This window comes from Sus scrofa, chromosome 11, assembly GCF_000003025.6.
Source record: "Sus scrofa isolate TJ Tabasco breed Duroc chromosome 11, Sscrofa11.1, whole genome shotgun sequence".
NCBI lineage: Eukaryota > Metazoa > Chordata > Mammalia > Artiodactyla > Suidae > Sus > Sus scrofa.
In genome coordinates, this window is record NC_010453.5 from 21,177,150 (window position 1) to 21,200,850 (window position 23,701).

Here is a 23,701-nt window from a genome sequence, read left to right on the forward strand (position 1 = left end):
CTTGCAGCCCACTGGTCCTGGTTCTAACTCGCGTGCACACACTCGGTCAGCTAGCGAACAGCCTCTTGGAACTCGTAACATGGAAGGGACTCTGTCTCTCAATTTAGAGATGAGGAAACTGAGCCTCAGAGAGGCCAAACAGAGCCTGATGTTGCTCAGCAGGTACCAGCCTGGGGTTCCCAAGCTCCCTCTCCTGCTCCCCGCCAGGTATTTTGCTCTGGTTTCCTGGGAGACACCCACGTGTATCAAGGATCTGATTGCCTGTGTTGCAGGAGCTGGTTGCTATTTTTATTGTCGATAAGCTTCTGTGCTAATTTCTTACTCTTATCTTTCTTCCCCCACCCCGGCAGCCCTCTGTTTAGCCTTTTCACTTCTTCATTTTTGATCTTCAGAACTCTTTTCTCTGTCTTCACCATTTGGCAGTAAGTGAGCTGCCGTCTCTGTGTTGCGTTTGATACTGGACCTGTAACTGCAGCATCACGAAGCTCCAGTCCTTGTGGGCCTCGACCTTGTAGCCCAGCCACCAGGGCCGTGCTTTGCACGCAGGCTCCTAGGTGGAGAGAATGAGTGAATGAGTGAATAGCTGATGCTGAGGTAATGGTGTCATAGTGGATAATCAACCAGCCCATAACAGTAGTCGGTGTTTCGAAAAGATGTATTTGGGGTCCCCTGCGCTTTCAGTATGGGACAGACAGTTTGGATCTGAAGTCTTTGTGGTTGAATGTGCAGCGCAGGGTAGCCGTGGATTTTCTAGACGTGACGCCCAGAGTGTCGTGGTCTGCAGCCCAGGGAAGGAGAGAGAGGCCAAGGCTCCGAGGGCATCCCCAGACCTATCCTGGAGGGTCCCCTTTGCTTGCAAGATGTTTGCTCTGGGTCCCATCCTTCATGGAGTTGGGCCACTTGGTAGAAACCAGGCATCACGGATGTGCCAGGGGAGGAGGCGGGGAGCTGGGCTCTCCTTCTTTGGGGGACAGAGCTGGGCTCTGCATGCTGCGCTGTTACAGCTTCAGAAGCCCCTCTGACTGCGCGATCAACCTGCAGAGACCCCCAGAGCAATATCCGGTTCATCAGGTTCCGAGTGAGCAGAGTGGCTGGCTTCCGGGAGTGTTTACACCGCCCGGATGGGGAGGAAAGCCTCTGCATGCGGGGGAATAGCCTCCTCCTGCAGCTTCTGACACCCCCCCACCTCCCCCCCCCACTCCCCATCCACCCCTCCTCTACTCCCCGCCACCCCGCCACAGAGAGAATTCTGCCCCCTGCCCCAGCCTTGAGAAACTCAACGGATCTGCAGGGAGAAGAAAGACAATCTCAAAATCTCAGAGATTTTAATTGGGCAAAAGAAATTCGCAAGAGCCCCTGTAAGCAGCCATCTGTATTTGAGGCCATTTGTAATTATTTGCTTTCTTGAAAACAAAGCTATTTTTGAAGTACCTTCTGCGGTGCATCCCTTGTATGAAAGTTTGGAACATCTGTATCCACGGAGAAAGGGTGTCCCAAGCACGCAGAGTAAAGCACTCCTCACCAGCCCCGGTGCCGCATCCCCTTTGTAAACGGAAGGGGACCCGCTTAAGTGAGAGCAAACCTCCTTCCTTATCTGATATAACCTCAGCCTGATGGCTTTTTCAAACATTTAAGGGGATTTTATCTTTCCCTTCCTTCATCATCCGAGTCCAATGCTGAAGACTGCGGTGTCACTGCTGTTCTGAATGACGTGTCGTTTGGCGTGACTTGCCGCTCGGAGAGGTGTTGGCAGGTTGTACGGTTTTCCCCTGGATACCTACTGAACTTACTGAGGCCAAACTGGGAATTTGGGTCCTGAGTTTACCATTTTACTTTACCCACTGGGTCAAGTTGCAAGAAAAGTAGGGCACATTCAAAAGAGTCCCTTGGCAACGTGACGCGGGGTTACAGATACTGCTCTGCCTCTGGTAGTTACGTAACTGGGCATCAATCTATTGAAGCAAAATACCGACCAGCACAGTGTCACCTCTTTTCAGTTATGATTCCAGCCCATGAGCTGTCTCATTCTTCCAGGTCACCTTTTATCAACTTCCTGGCTTCTTTTTGTTACCAGTTATGAAACCCCTCAGAAGAAATTCAGCTTGCATTTTTCACACATGCTTTAGAGATGGCACTTCCTTCTGTAAATTTTGCACCACTGTGTTCGATAGTAAACTCCTGAGAATAGTTCCTGCATGCAGACTTCAGGGAACTTGAATCAGGTACTTTTATTATAAGAAGTCATTCTCAGAAATCCTCTTTCACTACCCATCTGGAAAATACCAGCCTCCTGGGAACAGAGACTCAAAACCCCCTGGCCTAAAGGAACGAACAGGTTTTGCGGCTTTTTGTAGTTTGGGGAGGGGGGGGAGGGATGGTTATTTAATTTTCTTGCAACTTTCAAAATCATCATCTCAAAATGAACAGCAGGTACTTTCTTTGGCCAAATGTCCTGGGATGCTGTAATTATTGATTTAATAAACCTAAGTGCTTAGGGAAGAAAAAGCAGCCAGACGTGACTTAGATACATGATTTGAGATTTGTCTTCTTAGATTCATGAGTTGGGCAGTGATTCAGAAAAGGGGTTTCAGAATTTGCCACTGATTTGCAAAAGACCTTAAGATGGTTCTTGGCAAGACATAGTTAGATGATGCAGACATTTAAAGGGGCCGCATTTACTGCAGGAACAGCAGAGCAAAGCCCGAGAAACTGCTCATTCAGGCCTTGCAAAAGGATATGCCTTCCTCGGCCACTGCTTCTGTGCCCTCAGCCCACCCACCCCATCACTGCAGTGACCTCTCTAGAGTCAGCTGCCAATATGGTGCCAGTAATTTGCAAACAAACCCTTGTCAGTTACCCTTATGAATCTTGCTAATATTGTTATAGCCTACACTGTCAAATATGCATGAATTGATGTGGGTGTATTTTTTTTTTCAGGCAAATGTATTAATAGACTATGTAAAGTACCTCATCTTTAATTCTAACCCCAGCAACATCCTTCTTAGAAATGGTCTGATCTGCACATTTTTCCATTAATTACCTCCTCCTCCTGCTTTGTGAAAATGCTGCCATTTGCACATTCGGTGTAATTAGTTCAGGGGTGTCCTCTCTGTTCTGGATCTTAAGGGGCCCTGTTAATGGTCACTCCTTTCCCTGCTCTGCCCTTTCAGCTCTGCATTTCCTAGCCGGGCATTGCTTTGAGAACTCCTCCAGAGACAAAGCTTCGCATCTCTTCGGCCCTTCAGGCTCCTCACTTATAAAACGAGGGAGCTGTGCTAAATTATTTCTTAGGTTCCTCTGTCTCTAAACACTGGGTCGTGTTTCCAGGACTTCCAGCTCCTTCTGCTGCTAAAAGAGATTCTTTTGAGATATCTGTTTCTGTTTGGGCCAACAAACAAATGGGTTCACAGTAATTTAGGCTGGTCACTGCCCCTCTCCTTCGCCTCCGAAACTTCAATTCTCTTTTCCTTCAGCTATTAAATCACCGTAGGGTTTTGGATTTTTTTTAATGTGAAGGCTCACTATTCGGCTTCTCGTGTTTATAGAAATCTCTTAGAAAAATGTGGTTTTCTAAATGTTCAAGGTTGCTTGTCTTGTCCTGCCTGCCATGGTTTAAAAATGGTTTAAAAGTCACATGGGTTTCAAATAACCCTGTTTTCGCTTCCTAGGTCTCTTATTTGAATGGGTCCTGCAGTTTTTATGCGAAAATATTTTCTCTGCTTTTCCACGGTACCATGAGCTCCAGATTTTCACTCTCACCCAACACGGTCATTCTGTCCTCTCGTCCTCAGCCCTGCCCTTGACCCTTCAACTGCCGTCTTATTTTATGCCTTTACGTGTGCTTCTCACCAGTGACTCAGTGCTCTGCCATCTAAAACTCTCACGTCAAAGGAGAGGCCAAGTTGAGATGCAGAGATGTCATTTGTTCGTTCTCTTGACCTTTGACACTGGGTCATGTTTTCAGGGTAACCTGGGGGAGGTAAGCACGCCCCACCCAAAGCAAAGATCCAAGCCGGGCTTGTAGTAGGAATTCATAAATATTTGTAAATGAATGAATGTATCTCATCATCGCATGACCATCCATGAACCAAGAAATCAGATACCTCAAAACAGGAAGGCCCAGGCTTCACCAAAGGCCTTGCTAAATAAAATGCAATGGGGGAGAGCCCTCTCTTGGTGCATCCGTGGACTGGTGGTGGGGGTCTAAGGAGAGCCAAGCCAGATTAGTCACAAGAATTCAGTAAAGGCTACAAGGTTATGTACAATTTCCTGCAACAGAAGATTCGATTTAAATGAAAGCAAAATTCCCTCCACTAGAACACCTAGATAGGCTCTCCCTATTATAGTTTTTTTTTTTTTTTCCCCATCTCCCATGGGCTGGACATATTATATCCTTAATGAATAATTGCTGGGTGAATGCATGGGTGGATGAAATGAGTGTCAAACAGAAACGCGAAGGCAACGTGAATAGACAGCAAGGAGAGGAGAAGAGACTTGAATCGTAGCTGCCTCTCTACCCTACTGTGTGATATGAGAGAGGAAACTTAACTTCTCTGAGCTCTGGTCCCTGCTCTATAAAGTGGGAACACACATACCTAAGCCATCAGTGTTCACTGAAGGACATTATAAGAAACTCAAAACTTGCGATTCCTGCAGCTCACGAGTGTCCTGGGAGAAGATACACCCTCAGGCCTCAGTTCTGCTGCCCTAAGAAAACCGGGTTGTCTCCTGTAGAGAGTGTGAATTACGTAATTGATGCTATTTCCTTTTTTGAGTTTGGCTTCTAGAGACCTCAGAGCTAGATTTTCAGCCTGCTTCTACCAAAACGTGCAGTCCTAACCCTCTGTTTGGAGGGTCAGAGCTTTTCCCTGACGTCATCTTATTTCCCCCCTGTTTATTACTCCTTCTCCCTGGTCGCATTATTATATTGGTTTAGTTCTTAGCTTTGGATATATCTTTGTAAGCAAGGCTTGGTTCAGAAAGACAGGAGCTCCTGCTGTGGCACAGCGGGATCGGTGGCATCTTGGGAGCACTGGGACTCAGGTTTGATCCCTAGAGTGGTACAGCGGGTTAGGGAACAAGCGTTGCAGAAGCTGTGGCTTAGGATGTGGCTGTGGCTCCGATTGGATCCCTGGCTCAGGAGCTCCATATGCCACAGGGCAGCCAAAAATGAAAAAAAAAAAAAAAAAAAGAAAAGAAAAAAGAGGAGTTCCCACTGTGGAACAGAAATAAATCCAACTAGCAACCATGAGATTTCGGGTTCAATTCCTGGCATCGATCAGTGGGTTAAGGATCCGGTGTTGCTGTGAGCTGTGGTGTAGGTTGCAGACAAGGCTCGGATCCCAAGTTGCTGTGGCTGTGGCGTAGGCTGGTGGCTACAGCTCCGATTCGACCCCTAGCCTGGGAATCTCCATATGCCATGGTGCATCCCTAGAAAAGAAGACAAAAAAAAAAAAGAAAGAAAGAAAGAAAGAGAGAGGGAGGGAGAAAGGAAAGAAGAAAGAAGGAAGAGATAAGGAAGAAGGGAGAGAGAGAGACAGAGGGAGAACCAGACAAAAAAAAGAAGACAGGGAAGCGAAGGCAAGAAAGTCGGACAGTACCCGTCTGGGAGGGTTATTGGGATGTGATGAGACTACATGTCCTTACACAGTTAAGCCTCAGCAGTTTCTGTCTTCCATCAGAGAACCCAGTGGACCAGTTACCTTTTTAGATGCAAGGTAAAAATTATCATAAAATTTTATCGATAATAAATATATCTTAAAGGAATTAAAATAATAACAATACATACAATTCCACAGTCTTCCCCTTTGGCTGCATCTGCAGCCTGTGGATGTTCCCAGGCCAGGGATCAAATCTGAGCCACAGCTGCCACCCATGCCACAGCTGCAGCAGTGCTGGGTCCTTAACTCACTGCACCACAGTGGGAACTCCTAATTCCAAATTTTTTTTTTTTTTTTTTTTTTTTCTTTTTTTGGTGGCTCTGCAGCATATGGAGTTCCTGGGCCAGGGATCAGATCCAAGCCCCAGTTGTGACCTACACCGCAGCTATGGCAGCACCAGATCCTTTAACCCACTGTGCTGAGCTGGGAATCAAACCTTCATCCTGGTGCTGCAGAGATGTGGTCAGTCCTGTTGTGTCACAGCGGGAACTCCTAATTCCACAGTTTTAAAATCATGTTTCCTGGCGTTCCCACCAGTGTGTAAGGTGACAAGGAGGTGGGATAGTGGAGATGGGGGCGGTATTTGGGTTTTTTCCACCAAAGGCACTCAGAGTTGTTTTTGGTTTTGTTTTGATTGAAATATAGTTGATTTATAATGTTAGCTTCAGGTGAACAGCAAAATGTTTCAGTTATACATATCCATTATTTTTAAGATTATTTTCCATCATTGGTTATTACAAGATAATAAATATAGTTCCCTGACTATACAGTTGGTCCTTGTATTTATCTATTTCATGGGCAGTAGTATGTATCCATTAATCTCCAATTCTTAATTTATCCCTCCCTAGAATTGTTATTTTTATTGTTCACTGTAATTTACATGTCAGATTTTTATTCACAGAAGGTTGCTTGGGAAAACAAAAGTTTGAAACCATGGATATATGTATGTGTCAGGACAGTAAACTGGTGGATAATGGATGTGGATTTGCAAAATGGAGCATAATGCATTTTTGGCCTACAGGTTTCAGTTTAAAATTGTTCCCTTTTTCTATGTGGTTGTTTGTTGTCACTGAGAACAAGTACAGCACTCTAAAATGATGTGAAAATATAGAAAAGGAAATACATTTAGGAGTTCCTGTCGTGGCTCAGCAATTAGTGAACCTGACTAGCATCCATGAGGACCTGGGCTTGATCCCTGGCCTCACTCAGTGGGTTAAGGATCTGGCATTGCTGTGGCTGTGGTGTAGGATGGTAGCTGTAGCTCTGATTCAGCCCCTAGCCTGGGAACTTCCATATGCCATGGGTGCAGCCCTAAAAAGCAAAAAAAAAAAAAAAAAAAAAAAAAAGAAAGAAAAAGAAATACATTTAAAACAACATCCTGTTGCAAATTTTAAATATTTAAAAAATTCAATAACTTCACTAAAAAATGCCCCAAATATAATTATACATATAAATACCCTGTCTTCCACACTCTCCCCACCAGGAAATTCCGGAAACTTTAAGCTTTAATGGAATTTAGAGATAAGAATATAATCCATTTTCTGATGCATTCTCTTTCTCCCCACTAGAGGGCAGCAATAATGCACAGGGAAAGGACAGTCACTCCAGCACTAGCATCATTCCTTAATTGGCCAACACTTGCTTTCCTGAGAACATCTAAAAAGTCCCTCAAATTCCCACATATGAATTTTTAGAGTATCAGGTTCTCTTCCTCTTTTTGTAAATATTTAGAGAACTTTATAACTTCCTTTGAAGTTATAAAATTTATCAGTTGGCTTAGCCAAACAGACTCATTTAAAACATTAACATGAAAAAAAAAAAAAAAGGAGTTCCTTGGTGGCTCAGTGGGTTAAGGATCTGGTGTTGTCACTGCTGTGGCTCGGGTCACTGTGGCATGAGTTTGATCCCTGGCCCGGGACCTTCTACATGCCAGGGGTGCAGCTGAAATAAATACAATAAAATAGAATAAAGATATCTCAGAGTTCACATCATGGCTCAGTAGTTAATGAACCCGGCTAGTATCCATGAGGACACAGGTTCGAACCCTGACCTCGCTCAGTGGGTTAAGGATCCGGCGTTGCCATGAGCTGTGGCGTAGGTCTCAGACAAGGCTTGGATCCTGCGTTGCGATGGCTGTGGTGTAGGCTGGCAGCTGCAGCTCTGATTTGACCCCTAGCCTGGGAACCTCTATATGCTGCAGGTGCAGCCCTTAAAAAAAATCTCGAAAAAAGACATTTATGTGAAAGTTGTATTTTAATTGCATACTTCTATGCTCCAAACTCCCCTAGAACGTCATGATTTAAAACAACGCCCATTTTATCATCTCTCGATTCTGTCGCTTGCCTGGGCAGTTCTGCTTCCTGTGATGTGGGCTGGGACCCTGTTCATCTGGCAGCTCAAGCGGGCTGGGGTGTCCAGAATGGAGCATGCCGCTGGCAGGCAGCTGACGCTGGCTGTTGGCTAGGAGCACAGCGGGGACTCTTAACCAGAGCATCCCGTTCTCATTCTTCACCCGGCGTCTTCATGAGGCTTAGACATCTCACAGCACAGCAGCTGGGTTTCAAGAGGGAACATCCCAAGATGAGCATTCCTCACGGAGGGAACGTTCCAAAAGGCAGTTTCCAGCCCCGGACAGGGCTTCTCCATCCTTCTACATGGGTAGTGAAGTCACAGCATCAGCCCAGACTCCAGGAGAGGGAAATAAGCTCCATCTCCTGTCTGGATCAGGGCGAGGAGAGAAACCTGGTGAAGCCATCTCCAGAGACACCCCGTGGAGGGTTAAGAAAAGGGCTCTTTCATTCATTGTGGAAAGGAAGTTACGCGTCATGAGGGATGGAAAGGAGTATTTCTCCACCTAGTCAGTGGGAAGTGCTTCTCAGTGTGGAATTTTGAGAAGATGCTTAAGTCACTCCTTATGTTGCCCCCTCCCCCGCAGATCTGTTGCCGAAAGCAATAAAAAATGGCCAGAGGATCCGTATCCGATGAAGAAATGATGGAGCTCAGAGAAGCTTTTGCCAAAGTTGGTGAGTAGCCCCGATAGCTCAAGCCACACAATTTTCTTCTTTTTTAGTAGCTTCAGGACAGATTCAGTGAAATGGTAAGCTGAGCAAAATGGGAAAGGGACGGGGAACCCTGTGTGATGTGGGTTAGAGGAGCTGGGGAAACATCTTTTTGAGAGCTGTGCTTCAAAATATTGTACTTTGCGTAGCTTTCAAAAGTAAGTCTCTTATTCGTATTTTTTCAAAATCGTTCTTTCTGCATCAAAACACGGAATATGAACCCTTGCTCACCTCCAGCTTTTCCTGGAAATGGCCTCTAAGTCTCATCTTTCGTAGCTTGTCTGCTTCCTTTGGTTTCCTTTGCTTACGCTCCTGTACTTTTTCGTACTCTCTGGCTTTAAGCCTGTGATTTATTTTCCCATCTGCTTCTAGAAGAGCCTCTTCAGATTCTGTTGTCAGAACCTCTGTTTTGAAATTAGGATGTTGGAAGTGATGCTAATGCCGTATCCAGTAGCAACGGGCCCCTTGGGAGATTCTGACTCTGCAAGGGGGTCGGGCCATGCCCCCTGCGCGGCCGCCTCCCCTGCCCCCCAGCCCTCTCCTCCCTCTCTCCCTGTTGTGACCCGAATTGCCCTGAACCTCCAACTCCTCATTTGCCTTGCAGACACCGATGGCAATGGATACATCAGCTGTAATGAGCTGAATGACTTGTTCAAGGCTGCCTGCTTGCCTCTGCCTGGGTACAGGGTGAGAGAAATCACAGAAAATCTGATGGCTACAGGTGACCTGGACCGGGATGGGAGGATCAGCTTTGACGAGTTTATCAAGGTGAGGACAACACAGAATCCGAGGAGATGTGTCTGAAATGTGGAAGTTCAGTTTCAAAAATGGCCACAAATATGGGAGTTCCCATCGTGGCTCAGTGGTTAACGGATCCAACTAGCATCCATGAGGACTCGGGTTTGATCCCTGGCCTTGCTCAGTGGGTTAAGGATCTGGCATTGCCGTGAGCTGTGGTGTAGGTCGCAGACGCAGCTCAGATCCCGAGTTGCTCTGGTTGTGGTGTAGGCTGGCGGCTGCAGCTCCGAATGGAGCCCTAGCCTGGGAAGCTCCATGTGCCACGGGTGTGGCCCTAAAAGACAAAAAAAAAAAAAAAAAAAAAAAAATCTACAAATACGTCTCATCCTCCTGGCTTCAACCTTACTTATTCTTTCCTTCTTTTTGATCACCTTCGGGTTTCTAAAGATCTATTTTGCTTTTGCAGGTTTTTCATGGCCTGAAAAGCACAGAAGTTGCCAAGACCTTTAGAAAAGCAATCAACAAGAAGGAAGGGATTTGTGCCATCGGGGGCACTTCAGAGCAGTCTAGTGTTGGCACCCAACACTCCTACTCAGGTAGGTGTACCCACCAGTGCGTGGAGGCGGAGGTGTGGGGGGACGTGGAGGTGGCGAGAGTGTTCGGAGGCGCTGAGGGGAGAGCACGGGTAATAATGCCACGGGATCCGTGTCTTCTGGAGTTACAGCTTCCAGACCCAGTATTCACGCCTAAGGGGGGCAAAGAAAGACACACGGTAACGTGAGTTTATTGACGATTGCCTGTTTTCTGATGCATAAGTTGGCCAGCAGTTCTGGCTCTGGGTAGAGGTCAATACCAAATAATCACATCAGCATTTAAAAAAAAAAAATCCATTAAAGGCTGCCGACGTGCCTTTGTAAATCTTCTGGACAAAATGAGCTATGCAGGCTCCTACCTCCAGGCTTCATGATTCTTCTCCACGCCTGCTGAGTGGTCCCAAACAATTGTGTTTTCATCGATTTAGAGGAACATTGTATGTTTATTCCGAAGGCTGCCATCCAACAGCCCTCATGGAATCTTCTAGTAGCCCAGACAGTACAGGAAGCCAGTAATCGCCAAACAGAGGTCTTCAGAACATTGGTTGATCTTTAAGCAGCTCATAGTTGAGTACCATCTATAATTGCAGAGACCCAGTTCAGCCTTTTCTTCATAAATACAGAAATTTTCACAGCCTTTTGCTGGGTGAATGTGCACCGGGAATCTTCAAAACAGTAAATGCTGTACAGTGTTTCCCAAACGTTTGTGACTCAGGATTCTTTTGAGAGTGAGACGCTTGTTGTCAGTAACACCCAATTTGGGAAACACAGTGCCGGGTTGTAAGGCAGGACTGGAAACTTTATTAAAATTTCTAGAATCAACTTCTGACAGCTTTACGGATAGGAAAGAAAGACCGCGTCATAATTGAGTTTATTTCATTGCCATTTCATTCTTTTTTTTTTTTTTTTTTTTTTTTTTGTCTTTTTGCCATTTCTTGGGCCGCTCGCATGGCATATGGAGGTTCCCAGGCTAGGGGTCTAATCGGAGCTGTAGCTGCCGGCCTGCACCAGAGCCACAGCAACGCGGGATTCGAGCTGGGTCTGTAACCTACACCACAGCTCATGGCAACACTGGATCATTAACCCCCTGAGCAAGGGGTAGGGATCGAACCCGCAACCTCATGGTTCCTAGTCGGATTCGTTAACCACTGCGCCATGATGGGAACTCCTGCCATTTCATTCTATAGGGTCTCCCCCACTACTGACAAGTAGAGCCTTTCACACACTGAAATGGCATGAAGGGAAGAAGCCATTCCCTTAGGACACACAGAATAAATCGAGATAAAGCACAGATGCTCACAGACACAGGTCAAAACTATGGCAGCTGGACGCCGAGATGCTGAGTGAAGCGTTGAGGCGCTCGTGCGGTGCCACTGTCGCTGCTGGGGGTGCCCACTGCCTCTGTAAGGGCTCCCTGAAAAAGAAACACTGAGCGCTCTTCTTACTTTTAACCTTTTTTTTTTTCATAAAAGCAAAAATCCCCCTCGGGTTTCTTTTGGTGAGTGAAAACAAGCACTGATGTAGGTCTTTTGTAAAAAGCAAAGTGACATAAAGAAAACTTTCAGGAGTTCCCAGAGTGTCTCAGTGGTAGTGAACTTGACTAGTGTCTGTGAGGACTCAGGTTCGATCCCTAGCCTCGCTCAGTGGGTTAAGGATCCAGGGTTGCTGTAAGCTCTAGTGTAGGTCAATGACGTGGCTCACATCCTTTGTTGCTGTGGCTGTGGTGTTGGTCGGCAGCCACAGCTCTGATTCGACCCCTAGCCTGGGAACTTCCATATGCTGGGGGCATAGCGCTAAAAAGACAAAAAAAAAGTTTGAAAAAGCAGGGGATATCTGTAAGGGTAGGCAGAAGCTCAGAGATATTGCAAAAATTGACCGTGATCTTTCCACTTTTAAATCAGCATGGCTAAAGATAGAACTCTGACTTTTATTCTCTAAACATGAGACCCCATTCATATTTAAATTGTATATAAATATAAATAAAATTAAAAAAATTTTTTTTTCTTTTTGCCTTTTTCTAGGGCCACTCCCGTGGCATATGGAGGTTCCCAGGCTAGGGGTCTAAGCGGAGCTGTAGCCACTGGCCTACGCCAGAGCCACGGCAACGCAGGATCCAAGCCACGTTTGCAGCCTATACCACAGCTCATGGCAACACCGGATCCTTAACCCACTGAGCAAGGCCAGGGATCGAATCCACAACCTCATGGTTCCTAGTTGGATTCGTTAACCACTGAGCCACGATGGGAACGCCTAAAAATTTTAAGTATTTTTGTATGCTGTAGACTGAAAAAAAAAAAAATGCACAGCGTGAGAGCTGCAAGGTAAGTTTTATTGGGGTAACATGAGGACTAGAGCCTGGGGGGCAGCATTTTGGATAGCGCTGAGAAATCTCTCGCAGGAAGTGGGGGGAGGTCCGTGTACGTGGGGTTTTGGTGAAGGGGGAGGTCCACGCAGTCAGGCGCACATTTTGCAGAAGGTGGCTGCTGGTCTCTTGAAGGTTGCTCTGGTCACGAGGAGCAGACATTGGTCACCACGCAGGGTTTTAGTGCTTTTCTAGATACGAGGAGATGCGAGAATTGGACTCATAAGATCTCTTCCTGAAAATATCTAATTATCTGAAGACCCGTTCTGCCAGTACTCCCAGAGCACAGAGTGCCTCGATTCTGATCTCAGCACAGAGTGCCTCGATTCTGATCTCCGTGCCTGGCGCTCCTTTCAGGGGCGTTGAGAGTCAGCAGGTGCAGTGGCTCCTGGTTTAATGCTGGTAGAAGCAGATGGCAGGTGCCAGCCTCTAGTTGGTGATATTTACATATGTAAAAGACAGCTATGTATCTATTTGCTTCAAAATATAACATGGTTGCATAATAGAGCCTCTAAATCTGCTTGCTGCGTATATGTTTTGTGACCTGGAGTGAACTGAGATTCTGTGCCTGTTTGCCAAAGCACTGGAGATGTTTGAATGTCAGTAAACATGAGATGCTAGGATAATGGACTGGATTAACCTCGCAGTATCTCACCTAGGCATGAGAATCTAATATCCCCGTGTGTGATTTTCTTCACGCCGCATTTTCACTTTGCAAAGAAGTCATTCTAATTATTTACTTGCAGAGGAAGAGAAGTATGCCTTCGTCAACTGGATAAACAAAGCCCTGGAAAATGACCCCGACTGTCGGCACGTCATCCCCATGGATCCAAACACCAACGATCTCTTCAGTGCCGTTGGAGACGGCATCGTCCTTTGGTAAATAGCATCAGTGTCTCGGCTTCCAAAGATTTCCCTAGAATTGTCTGGAATGCCAACCCTTCACTGTGTTTATCTTTTGGCTCACTTCCTTCGGCGCTCAGCTGGATCTGAAATGCTTCTCTGGACTTTCACCTGGCAGGTTCAGGAGAGCAAACTGGTTGCAGGAACAGCTTGTAATGAGAAATGAAAAACTGCTGTCCCTTGGGTGGAGGGGAGGGCTGCACGATCCAGAGACAAACATGAATGTAGCCATATAGTAACACAAGGGCAAAAGTGGTTATTTTTGGAATACATGCTTCATCTGAGCATAGCCCACCAAGAGAATACATGTTGGGGTTTTTTGGGGGTGGTTTTGTTTTTTTTTTGTTTTTTGTTTTGTTTTGGTTTTGCTTTTTTTAGGGCCACACTCATGGCATAGGGAAGTTCCCAGGCTACGGGAAGAATCAGAGCCGCAGCTACCAGCCTTCGCCACAGCCATGGCACCTGTGGGATCCAAGCTGCCTCTGTGACCCACACCACAGCTCACGGCAACGCCGGATCCTTAACCCACTGAGTGAGGCCAGGGATTGAACCTGCAACCTCATGGATACTAGTTGGATTCATTTCCGCTGCGCCACAGCGGGAACTACCAAGAGAATACACATCGTTGAATGGATAACAGTGGCATGACAAGTGAAGCAACCCAATGCAGGTCCTTAAGCAAAGGGACTTTTGGGGGGTTGCTCAGATGCTGAGGGTGCCTGGAAAAGGAGGCAAGTATTCTCTCCACGGGAGGCCTCTCAACACAGTTGATCAGTAGGGGATGTTGTCTCGAAACGTGCCTCTGTGCCTCTTGCTTCAGCAACCACTCTCCTGTCACTGCACGACACCCTGTGGGTGAGGAGGCTTGAAAAGCGCAATCTCAGGTGGCCTCAGGAGTTGAAGGATGAATGGATAGGACTTTGAGCCCTTGTTCTTCTGCTCTGACCAGAGCACTTCCACTTTTGTACTTTATTTAGTAGGGTTCACCATGAGATTTCTTTTTTTAAAAAGTTCAGTAGTGGAGTTCCCGTCATGGCGCAGCGGAAATGAATCTGACTAGGAACCATGAGGTTGCGGGTTCAATCCCTGTCCTTGATCGGTGGGTTAAGGATCCGGCGTTGCCATGAGCTGTGGGGTAGGTTGTAGACATGGCTCAGATCTGGCGTGGCTGTGGTGTAGGCTGGCAGCTGTAGCTCTGATTGGACCCCTAGTCTGGGAACCTCCATATGCTGCGGGTGCAGCCCTTAAAAGACACACACACACACAAATTTAACAGTTAGAAAAAGACATCAAAAACCTAGCTTACTGGACCAGGTTCTGACTCTCTAGGTTGGCACCCAGTGCACTCCCAGGGCTTCCCTCAGCCTCTTTCTAGTTTCACCTCCCCAGCCCCCTGCAATTCAGGCACAGAGCCCAGGGTACTGGTGGAGAGTCGTGTGGGTGACTGGGCCCATCAGCAGCCACACTCCCTCTTCCCCAGGCGTGCCCTGCTTACAGCTTGCAACTCTGGCTTTGCCTTTTATTGTCCTTTTTAAGAATGTCCTACCCCAGAGTTCCCACTGTGGCTCAGCCGGTTAAGGACCCCATGTTGTCTGTGTGAGGGTATGGGTTCGATCCCTGGCCTTGCTCAGTGGGCTAAGGATCTGGCGTTGCCACAAGCTGCAGCGTAGGTCGTAGAGTCGGCTCAGGTCCAGCATTGCCACAGCTGGGCGTAGGTCACAGCTGCAGCTCTGATTCAACCCCTGAGTGGAATATTCCATATGCTATGGGAGTGGCTGATAAAAAGGAAAAAAAAAAAGGAATACCCTTCCCCACCCCCTCCTCCTGCACAAATCCATTTGTGAGAGAATGAAGTCAGACCCTTATTCCCTGCCTCAGTGTATTCATGTCACCTCAAGGAACATGAACCTTTCCCGCGGAGAGTTTGAATCTCGCCAAAATCGCATAACTGACTTTATATCTGTACCCTGGGTAGCACGGATAACATTGCTGTCTTCTTGGCTTGTGGCATTGCTAGAATTTAAATTCAATTCACGAGGCTCTTTTAGTTGGAAACGTGCTTTCTTTGTGTCTCTTGCAGTAAAATGATCAACTTATCAGTGCCAGACACAATTGACGAAAGAACCATCAACAAGAAGAAACTCACCCCTTTCACCATCCAGGTAGGTCTCCCCTGTCTTCCCTCAGTATAGGATTGTGCTTAAAAGAAATGAGCCTCCTAACTGCTAAATTATTCCCCAAACCCAGGCTTTGGGCTGGTGATTTGTCATGACTTTATTTTTTAAAGAAATTTTTTGGTCTTTTTAGGGCCACACATTCGGCACATGGAAGCTCCTAGGCTAGGGGTGAAATCGGAGCTGCAGGTGCCAGCTCACACCACAGCCACAGCAATGCAGGATCTGAGCCATGTCTGCGACCTACACCACAGCTCACAGCAATGCCGGATCCTTAACCCACTGAGCGAGGCCAGGGATAGAACCTGCAACCTCATGGATACTTGTCGGATTTGTTTCCACTGCGCCACGACGGGAACTCCCTTGATTTTGCCTTTTATTAATACAGTGAGGGTGGAGGTGGGGCTGGGGAAGGTTAGTGAATATTAGTACTTGGGGTAATCTTTGCTTCTCTTTGTTTCAGCCAATTACGAGTAAAATCTACATTGGCTAAAGTTTTAACTCAGACCTTCCCTGGCCATTTATCTTTGAGCTGATGCCAAATACACAGCATTTTATCTGAAAAGATTAGCCTTTCTAAGAAGTGAGGGGGTGAAAAACGGGAAGTGCTCTGGCAGCCTTCGCTGTGGTCTTGGCTGCAGCCCCCAGTGTGATAAATAGAACTTGCTTTTAGGCCTTCAATTTGTTGATTAACTGGAACCAGGACCAGTTGCATTTCTGTGTTGTGTCCCAGTGTTTTAACATTATTGCAATCTTCTTGCTCAAAAACCACGTCTCACTTCTTAAAATCATGAACAATATATTATGTCCTGTTTGGATTTAAGCACGCCTGTGTTCTTAAAAAATAGAAGCGGCGATCAAAGCAAGAACCATGATTAAATGTATAGGAAGGTACTTACTGTCATTCTTAATCTTGCTGTTAAATTTTAATCTTGGCCGTAAGTGGACACAGTATTTTTCACTTGTCATTTGAGCTCTATACTATGGCCAAAAGCCACTTCTCTTCTGGTAGCACTCTTCCGGACTCGCTGGTGGCCTGTGTTTTATTTTGTTTTTAATTTATCATAAAACAAGTTCTCTGTATCTTTACCTCTGGTGTCTCCTCCTTTGTGGACCCAGGAATAATAGCACTGTTGACGCTCGAGCACCTTGGTGTCGGGGTGTCAACCCTCTGTTCAGTTGGAAATCTGTATATAATTTCCAGTCCGCCTTTTCTAGATGTGGTCCCTCCATAATTACAGCGCTGAGCCCACAGAATCAGCCAACCATGGGTTATGTGGTATTGTAGTATTTACTCTTGAAAAAAACCCAAACAAACCTACCTGTAAGTGGATCCGTGTTATTCAAGGGGCAACTGTATAAAGACCCTAGACTGGAAATTTCAGATCCCATTCCAACTGTGTATGCGTTACATACATTGTTACTAGCTATAAGAACATGCAGTTGGTAGTGTGTGCATAGGTGTGTGTGTGTGTGTGTGTATGTGTGTGTGTGTGTACTCAAGGTCCCTAGATATTTTGAATACGCAATGAAGTATCCTAGGAAAAACCATTCCTTTTCTAGGAATTTTATTTGTATCTGTTTCATTCCTTCAGTATCCAATCTGAAAGTCAAAACACGATGTGTTACTCCTTTGTGACCCTGATTGACATCCAGCAGTTGTGTTATTGATGCTAGCCATAATAAGACAATGACTGCCTTCAAGGGTGCCCAAGGTCATTGCTGGCTGATGGAGATGCTGAGTGTGACGCCTCCATCACAGAGTGATGTGGAGAAGAAGACTCACTAGTTTCATCTTGACCAGGATGAACCTTCAGCTTGGGGTTCTGGCTTGACTTGACTAGACACTGCCTGAGCCCAGGATCTGGGTTACTGGATTTTTCTCTCTTTTCTTTTTTTCAGTGTTAAAATCTCATGAAGACAGTGCCTCTAGACCTAGGAACATTCCAGAAACAAAGCATTGTTGCTTACTGCCAATCCATGGTGATCATTTGGCGTCTGCAAAGTCATGAACCCAACTTGCATGCTTTTTCTCCTGCAGGAGAATTTGAACTTGGCTCTGAACTCTGCTTCAGCCATCGGGTGCCACGTGGTTAATATCGGGGCTGAAGACCTAAAGGAAGGGAAGCCTTACCTGGTCCTGGGACTGTTGTGGCAGGTCATCAAGATTGGGTTGTTCGCCGACATTGAGCTCAGCAGAAATGAAGGTACGAGCAGAGCCTCAAACGTACGACTGGCGTGGTTTTTGTTAATGCGTGTGTTGAGGGCTGTAGGAAGAAGATGTCAGATGTTGTCAAGTTCAGAATCCTCAGTTTGTGAAAACTAGCATTGTATCCAATCCATTGTATTATGGGTTCTATCTACAGAGCCCAGACTTTTTTTTTTTTTTTTTTTTTTTTTTAATGACAGAGCAAAAGCTTTTTAAGACCACAGACTAATGATAATGGTTGTTTAGAACCTGTATCTCAGTCTAGCTGTCTGGGACTCCAACCTCAAGAGCTTTTCTGAGTTCACTTTGGCTTTAGACACTTTGTAACAAATTAGACCATTTTTAAACTTGTATTTTACCAAGCCACTCACCATTTTTAAACTTGTATTTTACCAAGCCACTCACTATCACTCTCTGATGGTATCAGAGAGGAGAAACTTGGTCTTTTTCTTACTAAGATTATAGGAAGTTACTTAACATTTCAGAGTTCTCAACTAAACATTGTAGTTGTCAATCTTATTCCTTATCTGCTGTCAGTAGCCTAAGCATTCAGGCTGTTCTTTTTTCTAAGCATTCAGCCTGTTCTTTTCTTTTTTAATCTTACTGGTAAGATTTTTCATTGTTCTCTTTTCTTTTTTGTTGAAGTATAGTGGACTTATAATCTTGTGTTAATTTGCTGTATAGCAAAGTGATTCAGTTACACCTGTATATATTCTTTTCGTATTCTTTTCCATTACGGTTTATCATGGGATATTGAATACAGTTCCTTTTGCTATAGAGTATGACCTTGTTGTTTATTCATCCTATGTATGATAGTTTGTCTCTGCTAACCCCAGACTCCAAATCCTTCCCGCTCCCCCACATTGCCTCTGCCTTGGCACTACAAGTCTGCTCTCTATGTGAGTCTGTTTCTCTTTCACAGATAAGTTCATATGTGTCATATTTTAGATTCCACATATAAGTGATATCATATGTTATTTGTTTTTCTCTTTCTGACTTACTTCACTTAGTATGATATTCTCTAGTTGCATCCATGTGTCTGCAAATGGCATTTTTTGTTCTTTTTATGGCTGAGTAGTATTCCATTGTACATATGTGTCTTCTTTATCCATTCCTCTGTTGATGGACATTTAGGTTGTTTCCCCATCTTAGCTATTGGGACTAGTGAAATTCAGCTTGTTCTTTAGACAGCAGTAGACACCTTGATAAACATCATACAAAACAAACTGTTACCTTTCATTTTTCCTGTGTAGGTCTTACTAATATAAAATCTATAGCCAAATTCTAACCTTTGTTTAAATATCCATTTTATTTATATGTCCAAGTCAAAACAATCAGTGAGGAATCCCGGGGTACCATTTTATTTATTTATTTGTCTTTTTTGGTGGGCCACACCTGCAGTATATGGAGGTTCTTAGGATAGGGGTTGAATTGGAGCTGTAGCTGTCAGCCTACACCACAGCTGCACGAGTGCAAGATCTGAGCCGCATCTTTGACCTACACCACAGCTCATGGCAACACGGGATCCCTGACCCACTGAACAAGGCCAGGGATTGAAACTGCGTCCTCATGAATACTAGTTAGATTTGCTTCCGCTGAGCCACGGTGGGAACTCCCTGGGGGTACCGTTTTAAAACCATGATATTAAACAGTACATAAAGAAGAAAAAAACAAATAGGGAGCTTAGAACCCACGAGAAAAAATATTGATTTGCAAATAATGATCTCAGCTAAATTTAAACCTTCTAGCTGAGCAAAAAATACTTCATTCCTCTTGGAAACATAGAGGAAAGAGGTGATTATACTTTTTGAGATGCTATAATTATGCAGGTAAGCATTTGAAATATAAAACATCTGTGGGAATAAACAAGAGGACACAGTCATTATTACAAAATTAATCTCTTAAAAGCAAAAATGTTGTCATATCTTGCCGTTAAAAAGAAACAATTTTTTTTCTCAGCATGCAGTGGCTTGATGTGGGATCTCAGTTCCCAGACCAGGGATTGAACCTGGGCTGCAGTGTTGAAGTGTCAAATCCCAACCACTAGACCACTAGGGAGCTCCCTGGTTGTCAAATCTTGACATGGGGTTTGATGGACCCCGCAGAGCATCCTGAGTTGATAGTCGTGGTTATTTTGGTGGCTCTGCCCCTATGTTCTTAGGCATAGCTGTGACACTCATTGGTGCCTTGTCCTCACCACCTGAAAAATGGGGATGATAAGCTCGTAATATCTTACATCCCTTTTTAGGGAATAATAACAAAGTGTTTATTCCACAGGAAAGGCCATAAGTCCCTTTAGCCCTGAGAGATATCCTTTCTATCTTTGACTTCTTAGCAGAACTCAAATTAAGTTATAACGAATCCCCCCCCCCCCCGCCCAAAAGCCCCTGTATTTATTTTTCTTTGAATTTGGTGCTTCTTCAGCTCTGGCTGCTCTTTTGAGAGAAGGGGAGAGCCTGGAGGATTTGATGAAACTCTCCCCCGAGGAGCTCCTGCTGAGATGGGCTAATTACCACCTGGAAAACGCAGGCTGCAACAAAATCAACAACTTCAGCAGCGACATCAAGGTAGGAGGAGTGTCGTTTGACTGGGGATAGGAGACCAAGATATGGGCCTCATCTCTTTGGAGGTTTGGGGGTTAGGTAGAGGGGCTGGTGCTGCACGGAGCCCTTGCTGTCCTCCAGTCCCTGTGCAGCTCCAGCACTGGGCCATGTGCGGATCTGTCCAGGGTCCTAGCGACTGCACAGCATCCAAGGGAGATGGGTGTCCCCTGGAGTTTCAGCTTCAGGACATAGAGGGATGAGGGGAGATGGAAAAAGGGCAAGAGATAAGACAGATTTTCAGATAAAGAGGGTCTGTGTGTCTTTCCGATTTTATCAATGGGAGCAGCAGATGGGGAGTCCTTTAAAAGAATTAAACCAAGGTTACTCTTCTAATTGTACGGATCATCGCAAACAGAGTGAACTGCTTTCCACCTGTAGACACTCGTTTAATCCTCACAACAAAAGCTTCCAGATCAGGATTGTTATTTTCTCATTTTGCAGATAAGGAAACTGAGGTAAAGAGAAGGGAGAGAATTGAAGTAACGTGGTCTAGGTCACATAGCCGGGGAATGGGGTCAGGCCAGTTGACCTCGGGGCCTCACATACTCGACTACCATACACGCTGCTCCTCTAAAACAACTCGTGAATTTCTTGAAAGCTTTGTATGTGTAGACACCAGAATAATGTTTAAAAGAGAAGGATTCTGGAATCCTTACGCAATGAGAATTAACCCCAGAAAATGGAGAAGATACCATTAGCCCTACAGCAGCGATCCAAAGGGAGACAGGCTGAGAGAAGCAGGCACTGTGGTTTTCAAGTCTGTGACAGGTTCCATGTCAAGGTGAAGGGAACAGCTTGTGGCATTGGTGACTGATGGAATGAGATAGAAAGAGCTTAAGGAACAGGAAGAGCCATCAGGCCCCAGTAGGAAAGGGTGGGAGCGGCTAGGATGCAACATGAGAAAAACATTCAGTCTCCACTTTCTCAAAGGTTAAGGACATTTTCTCCAAAGAGGAAGAATCAGGAAAGGTCACAGGACTTGCCAAGCGGCAAGCCAGGCTTGTTACTCTTAGAGTGACAGCTGCCCCCACTTCTGTGGACTCAGTGGCTTTTAGCACTCAAGGTCTACTGGGCACAGTGCCCATTGGAGTGAAGCTCCTGGATGCAAAGTCCTCCATTCCTTCAGATGTATGCTAATAAGGCCAGGTACATTTTTTCTACCTACACAGCTCTCACTGGGTATCAACCTTCTTCCAGCACCACCAGCCAAACTGGGAGTTCCCAGGAGCTGGACAGCGTGATCTCCCTTTGTGCTCAACAGTTAAGCTCTGCAATTCCTTCAGCCAAAATTCTCCAACTTTGCAGACAAAATTAGGATGCTTGATCTGAGCCATAAACTTCCCTTGATTTCCTATCACGGAAAGGCTGTGTTCTTTAGAATAATAACCATCTTGGACTTAAGCGCTCAGACCTGGCAAGCCGAGCACTGATACAGTGGCTGTGCCTGTTCTCAGGGAAGAAGAGCTGCATCCCCACCAAGGTCAGGGCTGGGACGTATAAGTCTGAGCACCTAGCACATAGAGAAATGCCCTTGAATCACACCAAGTCAGTGAAGGAGGGGAGAGCATCTGAAACTGAGTGAGAAAGGCTTCTCCGGGTCTGGTGAAATGAGATGACTCTTAGCAGAGCTGAGCAGATGGGACATGGGGTGGGCAGATTTTATTCCTGCCGAACACCTGCATGGGACTTTCACTGACTTCAAAATAGCTACAGTGAAAAGGAAGAGAAGGGGGCGGTGGAGAGAAGAGGTGACAGCCGGTTCCCCGTGTACCGCACCCATGGCGGGTGCCCTCTCTTCTCATCTTTCTGCGGTCACAAGGGTGAGCCAACCTCTGCTCTCGCTGGCCTCTACCCAGTTTTAAAAGATAAACAGGGCAACAGCTGATTGTTCAGTCTTTAAGAGAAATTAAGGTATTTTTAAATGATTTAACTAAACTTCCTGAAAATCTGTATACTTTCATTGAAGGAAAATAAATTTATAAATTTAAGACTGTGACTCAGAGAATTTTTGGTCCATAAGCCTATTTCCAGAATCTAAGAAAACAGAATTCAGTGTCTGTATCCACTCTGCGATAACTAAATTTAAGCACTCTTTCTAGCTTCTTGATAAACATTAAGTGCACTTATCTTAATGTTTCTCCCTTTATATAAAGACTGTTTGTGAATGCTTCAATTTTCTGTCTTTGAAATCTTTTTCTTTTGCTGATTGTCCATTTAAATGTATTTTTAAACTCTGCTTTAAACTTCTGCCTCCTTTTTCTGTCACTTTTTTTTTAAACTTTAGCTGACTGACTTCTACAGCAATATAAAGGTATATATATTTTCCTGTATATATTTAATACATATATATACAAGTTATTTTTCTTTCCTAAGGACAACAGAATACTGTTTGCTTCTTTGGGTTGCCTTTTATGTATGTCCTGTATTTTTAACTATTATATTCCTTTTAAAAAGAAAGGCAAATATCATAGGTAGAGAGACAAAGAGAAAATTCAAACTGGTGCATGTTCCAGCTTTGTTAATTAAGTTGCATCCTTGAATGGTGGTTGGATAAGAAATGAAATATGTTTGCTGGGGGGAAGCGATTGTCGTGCTAAGTATGTAATTAGCTGTGCCGTTTTGAAAGTGTAATTTCCTCGTTTCTCACAGGACTCGAAAGCTTATTACCACCTGCTTGAGCAGGTGGCTCCCAAAGGCGACGAAGAAGGCATTCCTGCTGTTGTGATTGACATGTCAGGACTGAGGGTAAGGCCACGCCCCGGGTTTGTTTAGATGCCGTATTTCCTCTGCATCAGCATCTCCATGGCCCCACGTGTCCTGGCTCCAGAGCGCCTTGTGTGGACATATCTGCTTAGCGCCCTGTGCTGTTATTAAAGACTCTTAACAGTGGTGGGTAGTAAGTGTGGAAAATGGAATCTGGAAATCAACATTAAGAAAAGAAGGAAACTGACACTAATTAAATGCCATGCATCATCAGAGGCACAGCTGCCCATGTCCCATCAGAGGCTCTACAGCACCCAGAAGGATTATTTTTCCATTTTTAGGTGGCTGAATATTGTTTCTGGAAATAGATGGGATGTTTACACACAGAAATAAGTTTCCACTGTCTTGATGAAAAAGCTGAGACTCAGAGGGGTTTATGTCCAAGACTGTAGGACCGATGATCAGAAGTTATATGAGCCAAGCCTGAGGCTCTTTGCTCTGTTAATAATAAGAAAAGGAAACCCCACTTACTGATTCTCCGCATGTGCCAGGTACTGTGCTGGGCACGTGGCTTGTACTGACTGCCCTTAATCCTCGCAAATATCACTAAAGTGTTAGTAACTCTGTCCGTAGTTGAGAAGATTGAAGGTCAAAGACGTTCGTAATTAATCACCTCATGGCCACAGAGCCAGTGCGT

The 23,701-nt window shown here is 45.2% G+C and overlaps 1 protein-coding gene across 2 annotated transcripts in view; it reads left to right on the top strand.

Moving 5' to 3' along the window:
- Nucleotides 1-23,701, top strand: part of LCP1 (lymphocyte cytosolic protein 1) — a 97,040-nt gene that overhangs the window by 50,646 nt on the left and 22,693 nt on the right. For both annotated transcript variants that reach the window (XM_005668417.3, XM_001929138.5), the window contains 8 exons: nt 8,596-8,683; nt 9,324-9,487; nt 9,924-10,053; nt 13,159-13,291; nt 15,396-15,477; nt 17,531-17,696; nt 20,123-20,265; nt 22,951-23,046. In XM_005668417.3, the coding sequence (XP_005668474.1) occupies nt 8,620-8,683; nt 9,324-9,487; nt 9,924-10,053; nt 13,159-13,291; nt 15,396-15,477; nt 17,531-17,696; nt 20,123-20,265; nt 22,951-23,046 (978 nt within the window). In that variant the 5' untranslated portion in view covers nt 8,596-8,619. The remainder of the gene's footprint in view (nt 1-8,595; nt 8,684-9,323; nt 9,488-9,923; nt 10,054-13,158; nt 13,292-15,395; nt 15,478-17,530; nt 17,697-20,122; nt 20,266-22,950; nt 23,047-23,701) is intronic.